General features: G+C 58.2%; 1 protein-coding gene across 5 annotated transcripts in view; it reads right to left on the bottom strand.

The window, feature by feature from the left end:
* STAB1 (stabilin 1) overlaps positions 1 to 15,734 on the bottom strand; it is a 27,350-nt gene extending 11,616 nt beyond the window's left edge. For all 5 annotated transcript variants that reach the window (XM_074313066.2, XM_074313069.2, XM_074313067.2 and 2 more), the window contains exons 1-29: positions 15,569 to 15,734; positions 11,359 to 11,495; positions 10,899 to 11,014; positions 10,571 to 10,656; positions 10,431 to 10,500; positions 9,978 to 10,073; positions 9,567 to 9,677; positions 9,117 to 9,313; positions 8,747 to 8,877; positions 8,441 to 8,568; positions 8,072 to 8,160; positions 7,718 to 7,858; positions 7,437 to 7,577; positions 7,220 to 7,282; positions 6,888 to 7,001; positions 6,734 to 6,787; positions 6,412 to 6,492; positions 5,861 to 6,019; positions 5,407 to 5,472; positions 5,068 to 5,163; positions 4,723 to 4,809; positions 3,917 to 4,028; positions 3,273 to 3,459; positions 3,070 to 3,163; positions 2,791 to 2,949; positions 1,389 to 1,484; positions 629 to 724; positions 445 to 492; positions 135 to 265 (exon numbers count right to left, since the gene is read on the bottom strand). In XM_074313066.2, the coding sequence (XP_074169167.2) occupies positions 135 to 265; positions 445 to 492; positions 629 to 724; positions 1,389 to 1,484; positions 2,791 to 2,949; positions 3,070 to 3,163; positions 3,273 to 3,459; positions 3,917 to 4,028; positions 4,723 to 4,809; positions 5,068 to 5,163; positions 5,407 to 5,472; positions 5,861 to 6,019; positions 6,412 to 6,492; positions 6,734 to 6,787; positions 6,888 to 7,001; positions 7,220 to 7,282; positions 7,437 to 7,577; positions 7,718 to 7,858; positions 8,072 to 8,160; positions 8,441 to 8,568; positions 8,747 to 8,877; positions 9,117 to 9,313; positions 9,567 to 9,677; positions 9,978 to 10,073; positions 10,431 to 10,500; positions 10,571 to 10,656; positions 10,899 to 11,014; positions 11,359 to 11,495; positions 15,569 to 15,649 (3,167 nt within the window). In that variant the 5' untranslated portion in view covers positions 15,650 to 15,734. The remainder of the gene's footprint in view (positions 1 to 134; positions 266 to 444; positions 493 to 628; positions 725 to 1,388; positions 1,485 to 2,790; positions 2,950 to 3,069; positions 3,164 to 3,272; positions 3,460 to 3,916; positions 4,029 to 4,722; positions 4,810 to 5,067; positions 5,164 to 5,406; positions 5,473 to 5,860; positions 6,020 to 6,411; positions 6,493 to 6,733; positions 6,788 to 6,887; positions 7,002 to 7,219; positions 7,283 to 7,436; positions 7,578 to 7,717; positions 7,859 to 8,071; positions 8,161 to 8,440; positions 8,569 to 8,746; positions 8,878 to 9,116; positions 9,314 to 9,566; positions 9,678 to 9,977; positions 10,074 to 10,430; positions 10,501 to 10,570; positions 10,657 to 10,898; positions 11,015 to 11,358; positions 11,496 to 15,568) is intronic.

Below are 15,734 nucleotides of genomic sequence, written 5' to 3'. Positions count from 1 at the left end.
TTAGTGTAACCTACAGAGAGACCTCTCAGACTGGGCTCCCCCCTTGGGGGTGGACACACGCCAGGCTGAGAACCGCTGGGGAGGGCCTGGGTCTCACAAGAAGCCCCTCACTGGGCCTGGGCCTGGCCGCTCACCTGACCAGTAGTGGCAGCATCCTTGGCTGCACCCAGAAGGCCTGGTCCTCGGGGCTCAGCCTCCGGATGGCAGACTCAGAGGGCACCAGGGCTGTGACCTGCTTGTCAGCAGGAAGAGTGACGCCCGCCGTCTGTTCATGCAGTGTGCAGAGGGACAGGAGGAAGATGAGAGCAGCCACCATCTTGAGAGCACCTGCTCCCAGCCCCCAGGCCTGCCCCCACCTCCACTCATAGAGATGTTACAGGACACCCCTGTATCCAGGGAGACCTCCTGGATGGGAGCCCAGCCCAGCATTCTGCCCTGTGCTACCTTGATCCACTGGTAGAAGACGGAGAAGTGGGCATTGGCCTCTAGCTCCTAATGGAAGGGAAAGAGTTCAGGTCATGGGCCTAGGGACAAACTGGAGGCCTCCTCCCTCCAGGGCCCTGGGCACTGCCCCTTCCCCACTGAGGTGCATGGGAGAACCCCTCCCCAAGCACAGGCAACCACTCACCCGGAAGATGTCTCCATAGCAGCTGAAGCCGTCACCCCCATAACCAGGGGGGCATCTGCAGACCCGCTGACCTCCACCCACTGCCTGGCAGCTGGCCTGGGGCAAGGCGTGGGACAGAGAGACATGGCCCTCCATTTGGCACCCCTATGGCGAGCTGGACAGCACCTATCCTCCATGTCTCTGTTCATCCTTGTCACCCATCACCTTACTGTATGCCGGACCACCCATCCCCACCATCTGTCTTTCTCTCTATCCATCCATCTACATTCATGTTGCTTCTTTGGGTGCCCAGCCCTGCTCTCCAGGATCACTGAGTATTGGACATGAGTTACCTACCCCATCATGACAGATGGGTCATGGAAGCTCTGTGGGAACACTCAGGAGGCCCTGGACCCTCAGAAGAGGCCTAAGCTGGGAGGGGGAGAAGCTAGCCAGGCCAAAGGTGTGGCACGGGGGAAGGCTTCCAGAATACACGGCAGAGGTGTGGTGGCATTAGAGCAGAGTGAGGCCAGAGGACAGCAAGGAGCTCAGAGAGGCCTTGCGTAGGAGCATGAAATGGGGGCGGCGGGGCCAGGGTGAAGTGAGGCGTCCTTAATAAGGAGTGAAAGCTCTATCGTGTGGGAAAGGGGGTGAGAGGGCTTGGATTGGGGCTTAGAAAGATTCTAGTCCTGAACAGAGACAGGGACACCCAGAGAGAGCGCAAGAGTGGCAGCCGATGCCCCCAGCCCCGAAAGCCTCCCTAGGCTCCGAGCCCACTCACCAGGTCATGGCAGCCACCGTTGCCTGCCCTGCAAGGGTCGATAGGGCTGCACATATAGCCATCCCCAGCAAATCCCAGCTTGCAGGTGCACCGGCTCTGGAGAGGTTGGGAGCAGAGGGCCTCCTCTCACCAGGAGCACCCAACACTTTCTCCTCCACGCCACAGCTGGAGAGGCCTGCTCAGACCCAGCGCTTTCTCCCAGCCCACTCTTGGAGAGCAGCTGAGGCCTGAGAGGGGACTGGCTCTTTGGCTGAGTCCAATAGAGTGACTGGCAGGGAGGCATTGGCTTTGGCGGGGAGGCATCCATGCAGAGTGTGTGCCCCTCTGCTCTCAGGCCTCAGCCCTGCTAGGGTGGTTGGGGTCAGCGGTATATGGTGAGTTTGCCAAGGCCAGCCCCAGGGATGGCAGCTTGATCCCACCACCCTGCCACACCACTCAGCAGCTCTGATCCTTCCCACTAAATGACAGTGTCCTTGGGCTTGTCCCGCTGCAAGTGAGTGACTGGTGAGACTCCCTAGATCTCAGTTGCCCTTGTTTGCAAATTGAGGGGCATCTCAACCTGCTATTCCAGTTCTCAGTTCTGAACTTTAAATCTCCTGGTGGAGTTTGGAGCTCCAGCTCTCCTGCCCGCCTGAGCTCTCACTGGTAAGGTCCCATGGGCTGGTGGCCCAGGCCATCATGGAGTGAGAGGACAGGGAGTCCCATTGGTCCCTGCATAGGCCTGGGCCATGCCAGGCCTTGCTTCCCAATTGGTGTATTAGATATTTTCAAATGCCAGTCAGTCCTCAGGTTTCCCAGGCCTGAAGTGCTTCACAGATGATGGCGCCAGGCTCTGAGATCCTGTGACTAGTCTGAGATCGCAAAGTTCCAGAGCTGGAGTCCATGAGTCTAAAGATTTTGGGATGTCATGCCCCTTGGGCAGGGATCTCTTCCTGCTTTGCTTGGCATCAAATTCCTAAGTCTAGGACAGGAACTAGCATGGAACAGGTGCCTGATAACAGGTGGAAAACCAATGAGTGAGTGAATGAACCAATTGTCAGAAGACAATGGCCCCAGTAGCCAATTAGAGCAGAGAACTCATTGATTTGGTTCCAAGAGCCCTCATCCCTGAGAGACAGGAGTCACAGCCTTCTGATTTGGAAAAAATGCTGCCTTAGATTCGCCCTGGAATGCACTTTCCATTAAAACTCTCGGGGCCTTCACGTAGCTTCCAGCACATATCTGCTGCTTCCAGAATGTACAACTCAACATTTCAGAATAGGATTCTCATTTGTGTCAGGTTTGAGACCCTGAGCTTGACTTTTTGGAGTGGACGTTCCTGGAGTCAGATGGGATACAGTGAGAGTCCCCCAGAACAGAGACCCCCCCACACTCTGCTGTGTCCAGGTCTGCTGCACCTCACCTGCCCAGGGCCCACATAGCTGCAGAGGGCGTCAGCATGGCAGCCACCTCGCACGTCCAGCTCACACTCATCGATGGCTACGCAGATGCGGCCATCCCCGCTCCAGCCTTTGTGGCATGTGCAGTGGTGGGTGCCCAGGGCCCCAGGGACACATTCAGCCTGTGAGAGCCATAGATAAATGACTCAGGGCTGTAGGGTAGTGGGCAGAGTGCAGAGGACAAGGGAGTCCCATCTCCCACCCCTGGGTCAGGATTACAGGGAAGGGACAATGAGACTGACATTCTCTGAGCAGCCACCACGGTCTGGATGGGAGCAGGGGTTGCTGGGTGTGCAGGAGAAGCCATCACCCTCAAAGCCATCGAGACAAAGACACCTGGGGGTGGGTGAACGAGGGGTCTCCAGTAAGTCTCTGGAATGGCTAGAGGCTGAGCAAACTGACAAGTGACGTCATGGACATGCAGAGAAGAAGCTTGAGCCCTCACCTGGGGATGCCCCCCTGGGTAACACAGCGGGCGTGCAGGTGGCAGCTCTGGGCCTGCTCCGTGGACCCACAGTTCTCTGTGGACTCATTGCAGAAGCGGCCGCTGAAACCTGGGGCACATGTGCCACCTTGGCACACACCCCCACTGCCTGGACGATTGTCACATAGACCGTGGACACAGCCGCAGTCTGCAGGGAAAAGATGGGAGCAGGGAAACTGAGGCAGGGGCCGGGCTGGGTGGAAGCCAGTATACAGTTGGGGGAGTGCTGGGAAGGGGGCAGCCAACATAGATTTGACTTCAGGGTCACAAAATCAGAGGTCACCCCAGACTCAATGTGTGGGCAGAGGAAATGAGAGGGGGGCATTCGTTGCCTTCACTCACCCTATTTTACCTGCCCTGCCCCCAAACCCACCCTTAGCAAGTTCTGTGTGTCCACGTAAATCCTGAACACTTCAGGTTAAACCACGGTTCTCCTCCTGGCATGGGTGATGGAGATGCCGATTTCTGTTCCCAAACCCTCCTCCACTCCCTCAGGCGTTCACCCTTCCTCCTGGGGCTCGATTGCCTTTCCTGGGAATCCCCAGCCCCCTTTCCAAGCAGAACCTTTTTCTCCCTGGCAGGTAGCGTGGGCCAGGACCACTCACCTTCCTGGCACTGGTCTCCATGCTTGTTTGGGTTGGAGCAGATGTGGCAGGCGATGCCCTTGTAGTCTGGGAAGCAGAGGCAGGCCCCATTGCCCAGGACCCCATCACTGCACTGGGGGTGGGCAGGAGGGCAGGATCAGTCATGGGGAAGGCAACTTTCACACACACCCCAATACCCCTTTCCACCATGGACTGCTTCTGAGCTCCTGCTCCCCCTGGAAGACCTCACCCTGGAAGAGACCTTTCACATCACTGAAGTGTCAAAGAACTAGCCCTCTAAAGGGCACCTGGCCCTGGAGGCTTCATGGATGACTTCTGCTCAGCCTAGAAACACAAAACTCCAGTGTTCTTCCCTAGCCAGGTGTTAAAGTAACCCTGATGTTACAAAATAGGAAAAAAAACAGAAAGAAAGAAAGAAAGAAAGAAAGAAAGAAAGAAAGAAAGAAAGAAAGAAAGAAAGAAAGAAAGAAAGAAAGAAAGAAAGAAAGAAAGAAAGAAAGAAAGAAAGAAAGAAAGAAAGAAAGAAAGAAAGAAAGAAAGAGAGAGAAAGAGCGAGAGAGAGAGAGAGAGAAGAAAAAGAAACTACTCATAAATAGCCTTTATGAAAATAGATATAAAAATCTATCTAATTAATTATTTCTAATTAAAATAGTAAAAATAATATGATCCAACTTCCACTGCCTAGATGTGAGGAACCTGAGGCCAGGAAGAGGCAGGTTTGGTTCAGATACACAGCCAGTCCCGGGCCAACTCTGGAAGAAGACCCTGTCTTCCCCATACCTCCCCCAGGGCAGGAGGGCACTCACGTTGCCTTTGCCATAGCAGGGGTTGGAGAAGCCCCCAGGACACTGTGCACAGTCAGGCCCAAAAAACCCTTTGCAGCAGCCAGGTTTCTGTAAGAGACAGAGCATGTCTGAAGGTCTGTTTGGCACCATGCCACCCCCACCGCCCAGGCTGCTTCTGCTCCCTGGTACCATCTGTAGAGCGAGCGGGGGTGAGGGGGTGAGGCCCCTCTGTGACACCTTTTCCATCGTTAGGATGTGACACAGCCCCCTGAATAAGGCAGCCCACTCAGACCCAGCCTGGGGGCCTCTGAGGAGAAGCAAGCCTTCCAGGTCACTGGGGACCGAGCGCCCTCTGCCCAGGCTCACCAGGATGGTCTGGTTGCAGTAGCGGGCGCAGCCCTTCTTCAGGACGTTGAGCCCAGTAGGGTCGTGGACGTAAACGCACTCCTCAGGGGAGATGTCCTGGGGTGGGCCGTGCAAGGCTGGTCAGCACGGATGGTCCTTGGCCAGCCCCCTTCACCAGGCAGCCCTGGTCAAGAGACCTCAGCCCCCAGGCCCAGCACTCCCACCTCAGTGGTGCTGAGGGCTGCTGTCCCTCCAGGTCCAGCCTGGCCTCCCAGCCCCCCTGTCCCACCCTGACCCTGGGCAGGAATCTCGCTGGGCAGTCAGGAGTCAGCCCTGAGTGCCGGGTCAAGGGAAGCTCACCAGCTTCACACTGTTGGGGGGGCACGTGTTGGTGGCGTTCAGGGCTTGGCAGTCCACGCAGGAGCCCTGGGCAGGGGGTCGGGAGAACAGTTAGTCCTGGCTTATTTATTCAACAAACCTTCAGAAGGTGGCATGAAGCCAAGAGCTGAGGGATGAGAAAGAATCAACCACGGGAGGGCCAGGAGGTGGCATGTGGGCAGAGGAACAAAGGCCGTGCAGTGGAAGGCGCTTAGTGTGACAGCATGAGAGTCCCAGGCCTTGACAGGACAGAAGATGCAAGAATGGTCTCCAAGTCACCAGGATTGCTGAGGGGACATGGGCGAGTCCAGGTGGGTCCGCGGGGGTCTGGGCCTGGGCCTACTCACTCCCTTGAGGAGAACTCCTCTCGGAAGAGGACCCCACGCGAGCGGCACTGGGGTCTCAGGAAGGCCCGGGTTGCGTGACGTGCACTCACCACCACGATCTGGTGCTGCTCCTGGCTGCAGTGCTTGGGCAGGATGGGCAGGATGGTCGGGGGCAGCAGGATGCCCTCCAGCATGTGGATCACACCATTGGCAGCCAGCACGTCCACTCTCCGCAGCGGGACCCCCTCAGGTCCCAGCAGGATGCGCCCCTGTGGCAGAGCCAGTGTGCAACCCACCCCGCCCAGCAAGCTCGGACTGCCCCTGCTGCCTCCCCGCCTCTGCAGCTCAGCAAGATGAAAGCCCAGCCTGCCCCACTGTCTCTTCTCCCCTCTCCTTGGCAACGCCTCCTGCCCTGCCCTACATGGTTTCTGCCACATGGAGCACCCCCACACATGTGCTCTCCTCCTCCTTGGAGCCCTCCCAGCCTGTCAGACTCCAGGAGAAGAATTTGATCTTGGCCTGCCTCACATAGGACCCCTCCCAAGGCCTGCCCACCACAGGGCTTGGAGCATAAAAGCAGGTCTGATAGAAGCTGAATAACTGGCCAGTCATCACCAGCCTCTCCATCAGTTCATTCATTCTAGACGTCCCTGGATCTCACCTCCTCAGAGATATTCACAGCCAGGACCTGGTTTGCCATGGTCAGGACCCGACCCTTGGAGATGAGCTTCTCAACGGTCAGCTGGGGCAGAGGAGAGGGTGACTTCAGCTAGACACCAGCCACACACCTCAGGGCCACACCGGGTCCTGTCCAGGTGACTCACAGCTATTGCCTTGGTCCCCAGGCTCTCCTCTGTTATAGTAGTCCAAATGGGCAAGGAGAGGAGAAGGGGCCCCTGGGAAAGCCGGAACCCACAGGCAAACCCCTCAGCAGCCCAGCAGCGGGTACAAGCTGGCCACCCTCTAGGAGGAGAACCTCTCACCTGGCCATGCCCATAGATGTGGTACCTCACCAGCTCTTGCAGTTTGGAGAGACCCTGGCAGGGGAGAGAGGGCTTGGCTGCTGGAGGCTCAAGTAGAGGAGGTGGAAGCTCGGGGACCCCCATATCCCCAGGCCCTTCTGTCCGCCTAGCTTACCGCTGTGAAGAGGTAGATCAGGCGGCCATCACGCAAGTTGTCCACAGCCTCATTGCTTGGGGCAAAGACTGTGAAGGGCCCAGGCCCGTCCAGGATGGAGGGCAGCCCACAGTTCTGTGGTGGTGGGAGGGAGGCTCAGGGAGGTTCTGTGGCCAGCCCCCATCTCTGAGCCCTGCCTGGGCCCTGCCGCCCTTGGCCCACAGGAAACTCCCACCACGAGTTAGTGGTTCCATGCTACACCAGGACCCCAGAACACTGTGGGGCAGATTCTGAGTAATGAGGGGTGCTGGCGCAAAAGATCAGATGGACTAGGACCTTTTCCCCAAACTCACCTCCAGGATGGTTTCAAACCGACTGAAGGCCTCGGTGGAAGCAAGGATCTGGCCGATGGTTCTCTGTAGGACAAGCATTAGGGCTGCTTCAGCTCCAGAGGGAAAGGAGCTCTGCCCTAGCCCTGCCCAGAACTAGTCCTGCCAACTCTCTGAACTCTTCAGGGGGTCAGAGGTCACCCGGGGCACAAGGTTGGGGGAGAGGAGGGCACTGGCTTACCTTGGGGTCTTCAGGGAGCTCTGGGGGGGGCTGCCACCGCAGCGCAGTGACCATGTGGAAGACGCCGTTAATGGCGGGGTAGTTGGCCTTGTGGATGGTGAATGTCTGCTGGGGCAGGTCTTTGTATTTGTAGGTGTATTTCTGATGAGAAATGAGAATTCTGGCTCAGACTCACACGTTAGCCCCTGTCCCGAGGCTGTTCCCACTTCCACACCTTTGCTCAAGTTGTGTCCCCAACCTGTGACTCCTGTGGACCCCAGGCTGAGGTTCCCCCACTTTACCATGAAGCGGTTGAAAGTGACAGTGATTTCCTGCCCAGCCAGTGTCCACCACGTGCGTGTTTGATGCTGGGTCCCTAATTCCTCCAGTATGTGCTGTCCTGCGATGATATGCTGTCTGCAGAGCTTCTGGGCAAGGGATGCCTGTGGGCATAAGGGGACCAGGCTGCCTCAGGGCCGAGGGCACGTGGCCCTCCTCATGCCACTCTGCCCTGCCCTAGCAACAGAGGGAACACGGGGTCTCCCAGGCCTCAGCTCCCCAGAGTGTAGGTGGGGAGTCGCTCAGGCCCTGAAGCCTGGGACACGGTCCAGGAAGGAGGCACGGGCAGGCAGCCTCCTCCTCGATGAGAGGCTCACATTCATGATCCTGGAGTTGATGGAGGAGAGGGACGGCACCAGCACGGTGAATGGGCCTGACGTGGTGAGGATCTCCCGGCAGCCCTGGTCTGGGGGGGCCAGAAAAGAGTGCATCAGAATGGATCTGGGGAGACCCTGAGGCATCAGTCCTAGGTTTGGGAGACTTGTGGCAGGGGGCATTGGGTGTAGGTCTAGGGTAGATGTGGGTGGGCATTAGGGTCCGGTGGGGGCTAGCTCCCCCCTCCACCATGCAGCCTCCACAGCCCACTCTTGCTTCCATAACACTCGAGCAGAGAAACAAGGCATCTCTGCAGAGTCCCCCCTCCCTCCCTGCCAGCAATGCTGGGTACAAGGGGTGGGGTCACACACCCAGCATGGCGAGGGCTACTCTCAGTCCCAGGAACACCGCCCGGATGGGGCTGGCCTTCTGCACCTCGTGGAGCAGGTGTCCATAGCAGGCACGCCCATCCCCCACCTGGCCCTCCTTGCACACACAGCTGGGGATCAGGGAGAAATGGTTAGAGCAGGGGTGGGGCCAGCCCCCGCCTCCTGGCCCACCCCCACCTATCCACACAGGGCCTTGAGCTGAGGGTAAACACGTGTGCACCCCTGCCCTTGCCCAGGCCACCCTCTCTGCCCTGCCCCTGGTGCCCACCCTGAGGCCCCTGTGCCCACCTGGTCTTCCCATCAGGGGTCACCTGGCAGGTGGCTGACCGGTCACAGGAGTGGGGGAAGCAGTAGGCGAAGCAGCCCGCGGACGCATTCTGGTTGATGCTGACCAGACCTGGCTTACACGTGCAAGAGGCCTGGGCCACAGGGCAGGGCCAGGAGGGTGACATCATGTCCATGAGGACCGCTGGCATCAGCCATACCCACAGAGCTTGCTCGGCCCCCACAACCACCCTCCAAGAAAATGGTGTTATCCTTTTCCCATTTTACAAATGAGGCAGTGGAGGCTCCCAGAAGGCCCTGGATTTGCCCAGGGTCCCACAGCTAGTGTGGGTGGGTGGACTGACAGACAGGCCCAACCCGGGTGCCAGCTCACCTTGCCTGGCCCCTTGTACAGACACAAAGTGGAGTTGCTGGGGCAGCCGCCATTGTTGGTGTTGCACGGGTCCTGGGGCAGACACACTATCCCGTTACCATAGTAGTTCTTGGGGCAGCGACACTGTGCCTGTCCACTGGGGCTCACTGAGCACTGGGCCAATGGGGAGCAGGGTGATGGCTGGCAGGGGTCAGGTGCTGGCAGGGCATAAAGAGAAAGCCCAAGTGAGCTGGGTACCCAAGAGCCTGTCTCCACAGCTTCCGTCACGATGGCCCAAAGACGGGGTGAGCAGGTTGATCCAGATCTTGGGGACAGGAACCCTTCACCTCCCTCAGGGACAGTTCTCCCTCCCTGTAAATGGTCAGATTGTGTTTGCTGGTTTAAAAGGATGTCCTCCCACTGCCTGGTCACCCTGAGCTGCGGCCCCAGGCCTTTCGGTCACAGACATACCTCGGCATTCGCTGCCCTGCTGGGAGTAGCCAGGCAGGCAGCTGCAGGTGGGGGCCTCTGCAGAACATTGGGAGTTCTGTTGGCAGCGCAGGGCCTGGCACACGTGCAGTTCTGAGTGGAGAGGGGAGAGTATTGTACTGGCCGAAGCCCCGGGGTGAGGAGGAACACAGGGGCGTAGATGCTCGGCCCAATTTGCTGTGTGACTCTGGCCAGGGCCTTGCCCTTTCTGGGCCTCTGGGCAGTTGAGGTCTCAGAGAAGACCCTCTCCCCTGATCAGCTGTGTGCCTCTCCTTCTTAGAAAGAAATTAGACTGTGGGCAGAGGTCCTGCTGAGGCTCAGGCCCATCCCTCACCCCACTGACCTGTCCTGTTCTGGCCACCGAGGACCTGCTGCCCCAGTAGCACTGCTTACCTTGGTCACAGTGGGCTCCAGTGTATCCAGCAAAGCACAGGCAGCTTCCATCCCCGAGTGGCCCGTTTCTGCACACGCCATGCACACAATTGCACACTGGAAGGGACACAGGGACAGGTGGGACCCTGGCCTCAACCAGAGCCACTGAGTCCCTGCCCTCTGCATTTCCAAAACAGCTCCGACAGGCACACATCGAGAACACAGAGATGTGATGCAGGATCCAGGGAGGTACCTGATGCAGACTGGGGGTTCAGGGAGGGCTTCCTGGAGGAGGCCTCCAGGAATAGCATATGCAAGGGCTGGAGGTGTGATGAACCAAAGTTTGTGGGCCTAGAGGGGAAGTGCAAGGCTGAGGGACTAGGAGGGAAACTGGTGGGGGCTGGTGGTGGGGACTGGGTATCCACAGGCCTCCAGGTGGACACAGGTTCTTCCCTCCTGCCCTGCAGTGCTCACCGGACTGGCAGTCAGGCCCAAACCGGTTGGGATCTTGGCACTCCTGGCAGGCTGAGCCACTGAAGTTCTCCTGGTGGAAGAATACACCCAGTCAGTGTGGCCCCTCCACGGCCCCCCACCCCAGCCTGCCCGGCCCTTACCTGGCAGACGCAGGTCCCGTTCCTGTCTATGCCATCCAGGCAGGTCCCATGGCCGTTGCATGGGGTCTCTGCCCCCCCAGGGCACTCTGTGGACCCCCCCAGAACTCAGTTGTGCTCCAAGAATTCTTGATTCACCCTGACCCCAGCATCTCTGGGCAGCCCCAGACTCGGCCCATCCCCAGGGCAGCCAGAACCAGGGGACAAGCTGTTGGCTCTCAGTAAGTGTTCAGTAAATGAACAAGGTGAAGGAGAATGCAGGCAGACACTGCAGATGGAGAGCCCAGGGCTGGGGTGTGAGGAGCAAGGCAGGGATCCCCTCCTCCCATACCGTAGCACTGGGACCCCCAGTAGCCAGGGCAGCAGGCCTTCTGCACCATGTCCTTCCAGCATTCCAGGCTGCAGCCACTCATGGACACCAGAGAGTCCCCCAGCTGCACCTCGTAGCTGCAGAAAAAGGGTGGGCAGAGTGATGGAGGGGCTCCCACCCTGCAGCCCCCACCCCAGCTTCCTGATGCTGTGTTCCACTGTTCTTACTCCACCTCCCCTCTCATAGCCTGGCGCACAGCTGAGCACAGCACCTGGCACATAGCAGGTGCTCAATAAACGCCACCTGCACCTACCCTTTTACTCCTTCCTCCCTTCCTGTCTCTGCCCCACGGGAGGAGCCAGCAGATGCATGGATAGGTGAGTCCTTGCCCTCACTCCCCAGGTTTGCCCAGCTCTCCCTGGTCCCCTGACACCCACAGGATGCTCCTGGAAGTGGGCCATGGTAGGGGTGGGGTTCTCACCGGCAGTCCTGTGATATCTTCTCTGGGAACGCCCGAAGCCAACCTGAGGGACACACTTGCTTCTTGATGGCAGGACACATGGTACAGGGTACATGAGTGACAAACTTGGTCTTCACATCGCAGCGTCTGGACCGCACCTGGGCCATGGGTGGGGTTTGGAGTGAGGGTCCTGGACCCTGTGCCAGTTCTGACTCTGTCCTGATCACGGCAAGGACTAGTACCCCTCTCCAGGCCTCCGTGTCCCACCTGTTCAGTGGGGATGCAGTGAAGACAGGGAAAGCCCTGAGAGACGGGGAAAACCTGCCTGTCACTTGTTGCAACTGCTATGGCATAACCCTGTATCCATAGCCACGTACCGCTGTTCAGGGTCCTGAAGGCATGCCCAGAAGTCTCTGAGTCTATACCTTCTGACACGAGGAGAATCTAGCCATTTTGTTCCACCTCAGCCCATTCAGATGAGAAAACTGAACTGTGAGTGGGTGACCCTTGCTCAAAGCCACCCGTTGATGGTGCGAGGCACGGACTAGAACCTGGACTGCTCATTCTTGTTTTTCAGTTAAAATAAACAGTAAATGACATAACTGACATGAGGAGGAGAACACACCCGTCCCAATTCTACTCTGAGCATATCCCCACCTTGCTGCCAAATGACATTTCAGCAAGCCCAAGGGAGCCAGGAGCCTGCCCCAGACGCAAGAGGCTGGCCCACGTAGGCGGCATGTCCAAGGGGTCTGCGTGCGTTTGGGCCAAGCAGTCATGATCCCTGAGCCCCGAGCCCCACACACTGGTCGGGACTCAGGGTCTACTGCCCATCATCGGATGGGCAATGCTGGCAGTGAGGGAGCTCAGAGGACCCAGGCGGGAGGCCCACGGAGCATCCTGGGAGAGGAGACATTCATTTTGGGCCTTTAGGATGCCCGAGACTTGGCCAGGGCAGTGCTCCTGACGGAGTGGATAGGAGACAAGACGCAGGAAGAGGGAAGAAGCAAACTACCGTGTGTGATGAGGCAGAGAGTGGCCAAGGAGAGGCTGGAGAGGGGCTGGTGGCCTGACCATCCAGTGAGGCTGAGTGGGGGAAGCCCCATGACTCGGTTTGTGTTTTAAATGGGCCCTCTGTCTGCTGCATGGAGAACAGAGGTGTGGGCAGGTGGGGGTTGTCACCTGAGACTGCCAAGAAAGCCCTGGCGCTGAGGTCCCATTCACTGGCCTGTAGTAGCTCCCACAAATCCACCATCACTGAGGCTACCTCACCCCTACAGCCTCAAAGTCCCAACAACCTATAGCACTGGACCCTGGAGGGACAGATGCTAAACTCTTGGTTGTAAGTGGGAGAAAGTGCCAGGGAAAAGTGCATTTTGATGGAAGAGAGGCTTTGGGGGGCTTGAGATGTGGCCTGGAGAGCTGAGATGTTTTCATCTAAAAAATGCTGACCACACTGGGTCAAAGGGAGTGAGCCCAGGACATCTCTTTCCTAGAACACATTACAGATGTGTGGCTTCTCAAAGCAAGGAAAGAGGAAAAACAGTGCCTGACACTTTCTTCTGGTGAACCCAAGGATTGCAGGCCTTTCTGCCGCTGTGATTTGGCCTTTTCCGTTCACGCCTCTGTGGTCTGCAAAGAGGGAAGCTGCGAGCAGCCTCAGGCTGAGCTGTGGGCTGGCAGTGTGGTCTCATTCCCTTCCCCAGGCTCCGTCTTTGCTGAGCTAGGGAGCGACTAGGAAGTTGGGTAACTCCAGGGTTGGGCAGCTGCTGGCTCAGGGCAAAGCCGGTGGCAGGCTTCCCTGAGCGCCACCTGGCCAGCTGGATACAGCTGCCAGCTGGGTCACCACTGGCCTGGGGACCAGCTCTTAGAAGACTGTTGGTCAGTCCTGATGAAGAGCTCAGGGGGAATGGGAGCTCACTGTCCTCACTCTTTTAATGAAGTGGTGGGTGAGTTCTGGGCACGAGAGGAAGCTGGAGCCCTGTGTCCCATGGTGGACACTTATTCACAGGATATCTCGTTTGTAAATGGGTGTGAAATGGTGATGGATGGATAAGCCAGAAGCCAAATCACATTTCTTCCGGACCACCCCACAGGCAGGCACTAAGGCCCCCTCTGCCAGGCGGCCTGAAAGGCATCAGCAGCCCCAGCCCACAATCTACTGTTGGTCCCGCTGGGCGGAGGGAGGCTGGATCATGGCCCAGTGCTGAATCAGATTCCCGTCTTTCTGGGGACACCTCGGGACCTGCCTGAGCCAGGCGGGTGCTACCCCACACGCTGCCTCAATTGATTTTGCAATGTCTGCTTCCTATAGAGATGTTGCTGGGGAAGTTGAGGACATACGAGGTTTTGAATTGGCTTTGAGAAGGTGGAAGAAAGTGCCCCAAGCGGGGGTCCAGCACTCAGAATCCAAGCTCCCTTAGAGGCAGGGACCCCCACACTGCTTCTCCTGCCCTAGACCAATAACTCTCTGCCTTCAAACCCCAGCTTCGTCAGCACCAGGACATTCCTAGCACAGAGCAGGTGCTTGTTAAAAGGCTATTGAAGGAACAGGTGCTAAAACCACCTCCTCCAGGAAGCCTTCCCTGCCTCTACTGCCTGAACCTGCCTGGTTGAGTCCTACTCCTGCCCCTTGCGGGCTGTGTGACCCAGAGGTTGTGTCTTCCCCTCAGAGTTTCAGTTTCCTAATACTTAGAGTGGGTCTTATGATACATGGGTTGTTGTGACGGCTGAGTGACTGAGGTTGTGTGAAAGGAGGCCCCCGGGCCCCTTTTCCCTGGCCCAGGCTGGCTGAGCCCCAGTCCTGGAATGCAGGCTTAGAGGTGGTCAGAGCTATAGGTCTCTGACAAGGAAAAATTCCCAGCCTGAAGCCCCTCATGACCCCTGTTGCCAGAACATGAGGTGCAAAGGCCTTTGAAATTCTCCTGACAGGGAAAACTGAGGCAGGGAGAGAGCAGGAACCCACCTGCAGGAAGAGTCTGTAACCCTTGGCTCTTCCACCACCACTGTCACCTTTCCAGCCTCAGTTCTGCCCGTCGCCAATCCTGACCTGGCCCTGAAGCTGACGAGACCCTTTTCCTTGCCCCTTCTCCAAGGGACCATAAGGAATACAAGAGGAAAAAGTCCAGTGGTGGCAGGGGGCCTGGGTTCCTTTCTTGGTTCTGCCTGGGAGTGGAAATCTGGGCAAGTTTTTTCTCTCTCTGGACCTCAGTTTTCCTATTGGTGATACAAGGATAGCAGCAGCTGTACCAAGAATCAGATGAACTTTGCCTCACAAGAGAGAGGGTCCCTCGCCTGGAGGCGGGCCCCAGCCAGGTGACTGTATCTCCATACACAGGACGCAGGACGGGAGGCTCTTCCAGAAACTCCAGTAGGGACATTGTCCCTACTACAGAGCCTGGGTGGGCCACAGAGAGGCAGTCTGGAGGGTCTGGCACACATGGCTCTGACAGCCGCACACAGGACACTTCTGCTCCTCCCACACAACTGGACGGGGAATTGCAGACGCACAGCTCCAGAGCTGCACTGACCTATCTCACCATCCTTGGGCCTTGCCTTCCACCAGTGGGGAACAAGACTCACTGCGCAGGGACTGAGGGTCTGAGGGGCTCAGGCTGGCTGGGTGCTGTGCGCTCGACAAATGGCAGCTCTTAGGCTTCAGGGCGTTATCGTCGGCTGCTGTTTACCCAGAGGGACTGTTGACTTCATTTTGCCTCAGGGTACTCTCGGGGCTGGGCACAGGCACACGCGCACACACACACACCCAGCTCCCCGACACAGGCGCCACCTGAGTCTCTCAGCTTGTCAGCCCTGCAAGGGTTGGGGGTGATCTCATCTCCAGTCTCCAGGCCAAGGCCCGAGAGAAACCAGGCCTCAGTCTGGGCTGAGAGGGCAGGAGGATGAGCCTGGCTCCGTACCTTGCCCCATCAGGCTAGGGAGACCTGAGGACGGCTGCTGCCCACACACCACACCACACAGCTGGCTGGCTGGGCACAGTTAGAGGACAGGCTGCCAGCCCTGCCACCCCACGCAGCTACACACAGACCTCAGCCTGGGGAGGTGGACACAACAGCCTGGCCCTCTGGTCCTGCTCAGCGAAGGTCAGACAGGTACCAGCTGCCCTGTGTGTGTCTTCAGACTCGTGGCCGATCTGTCTACACTCCCTCCCTGCTCCCATCACTGGCCCGCAGAGCCTGGATACCATGCCCCCCTCCAACTAGCTCACACTCACCTTCTGCCCTCTGATGATGCTGGAGTCTGCCAGGCAGAAGGTCAGGAGGCAGAGCAGCAGGAGGCCCCGGGGCCCTGCCATGGCCAGCAGTGGCTGGCGGACAGTTGGGGCAGCCTGTGTGGGGAATGAGCTCTGGGAGGCAGGCACAGGGCGGGCAGGCGGGATG

This window comes from Rhinolophus sinicus, chromosome 5, assembly GCF_057876585.1.
Source record: "Rhinolophus sinicus isolate RSI-liver-muscle chromosome 5, RSI-T2T, whole genome shotgun sequence".
NCBI lineage: Eukaryota > Metazoa > Chordata > Mammalia > Chiroptera > Rhinolophidae > Rhinolophus > Rhinolophus sinicus.
Note: the sequence above shows the minus strand (reverse complement) of the source record. Positions and strands in the feature narration are given on the sequence as shown.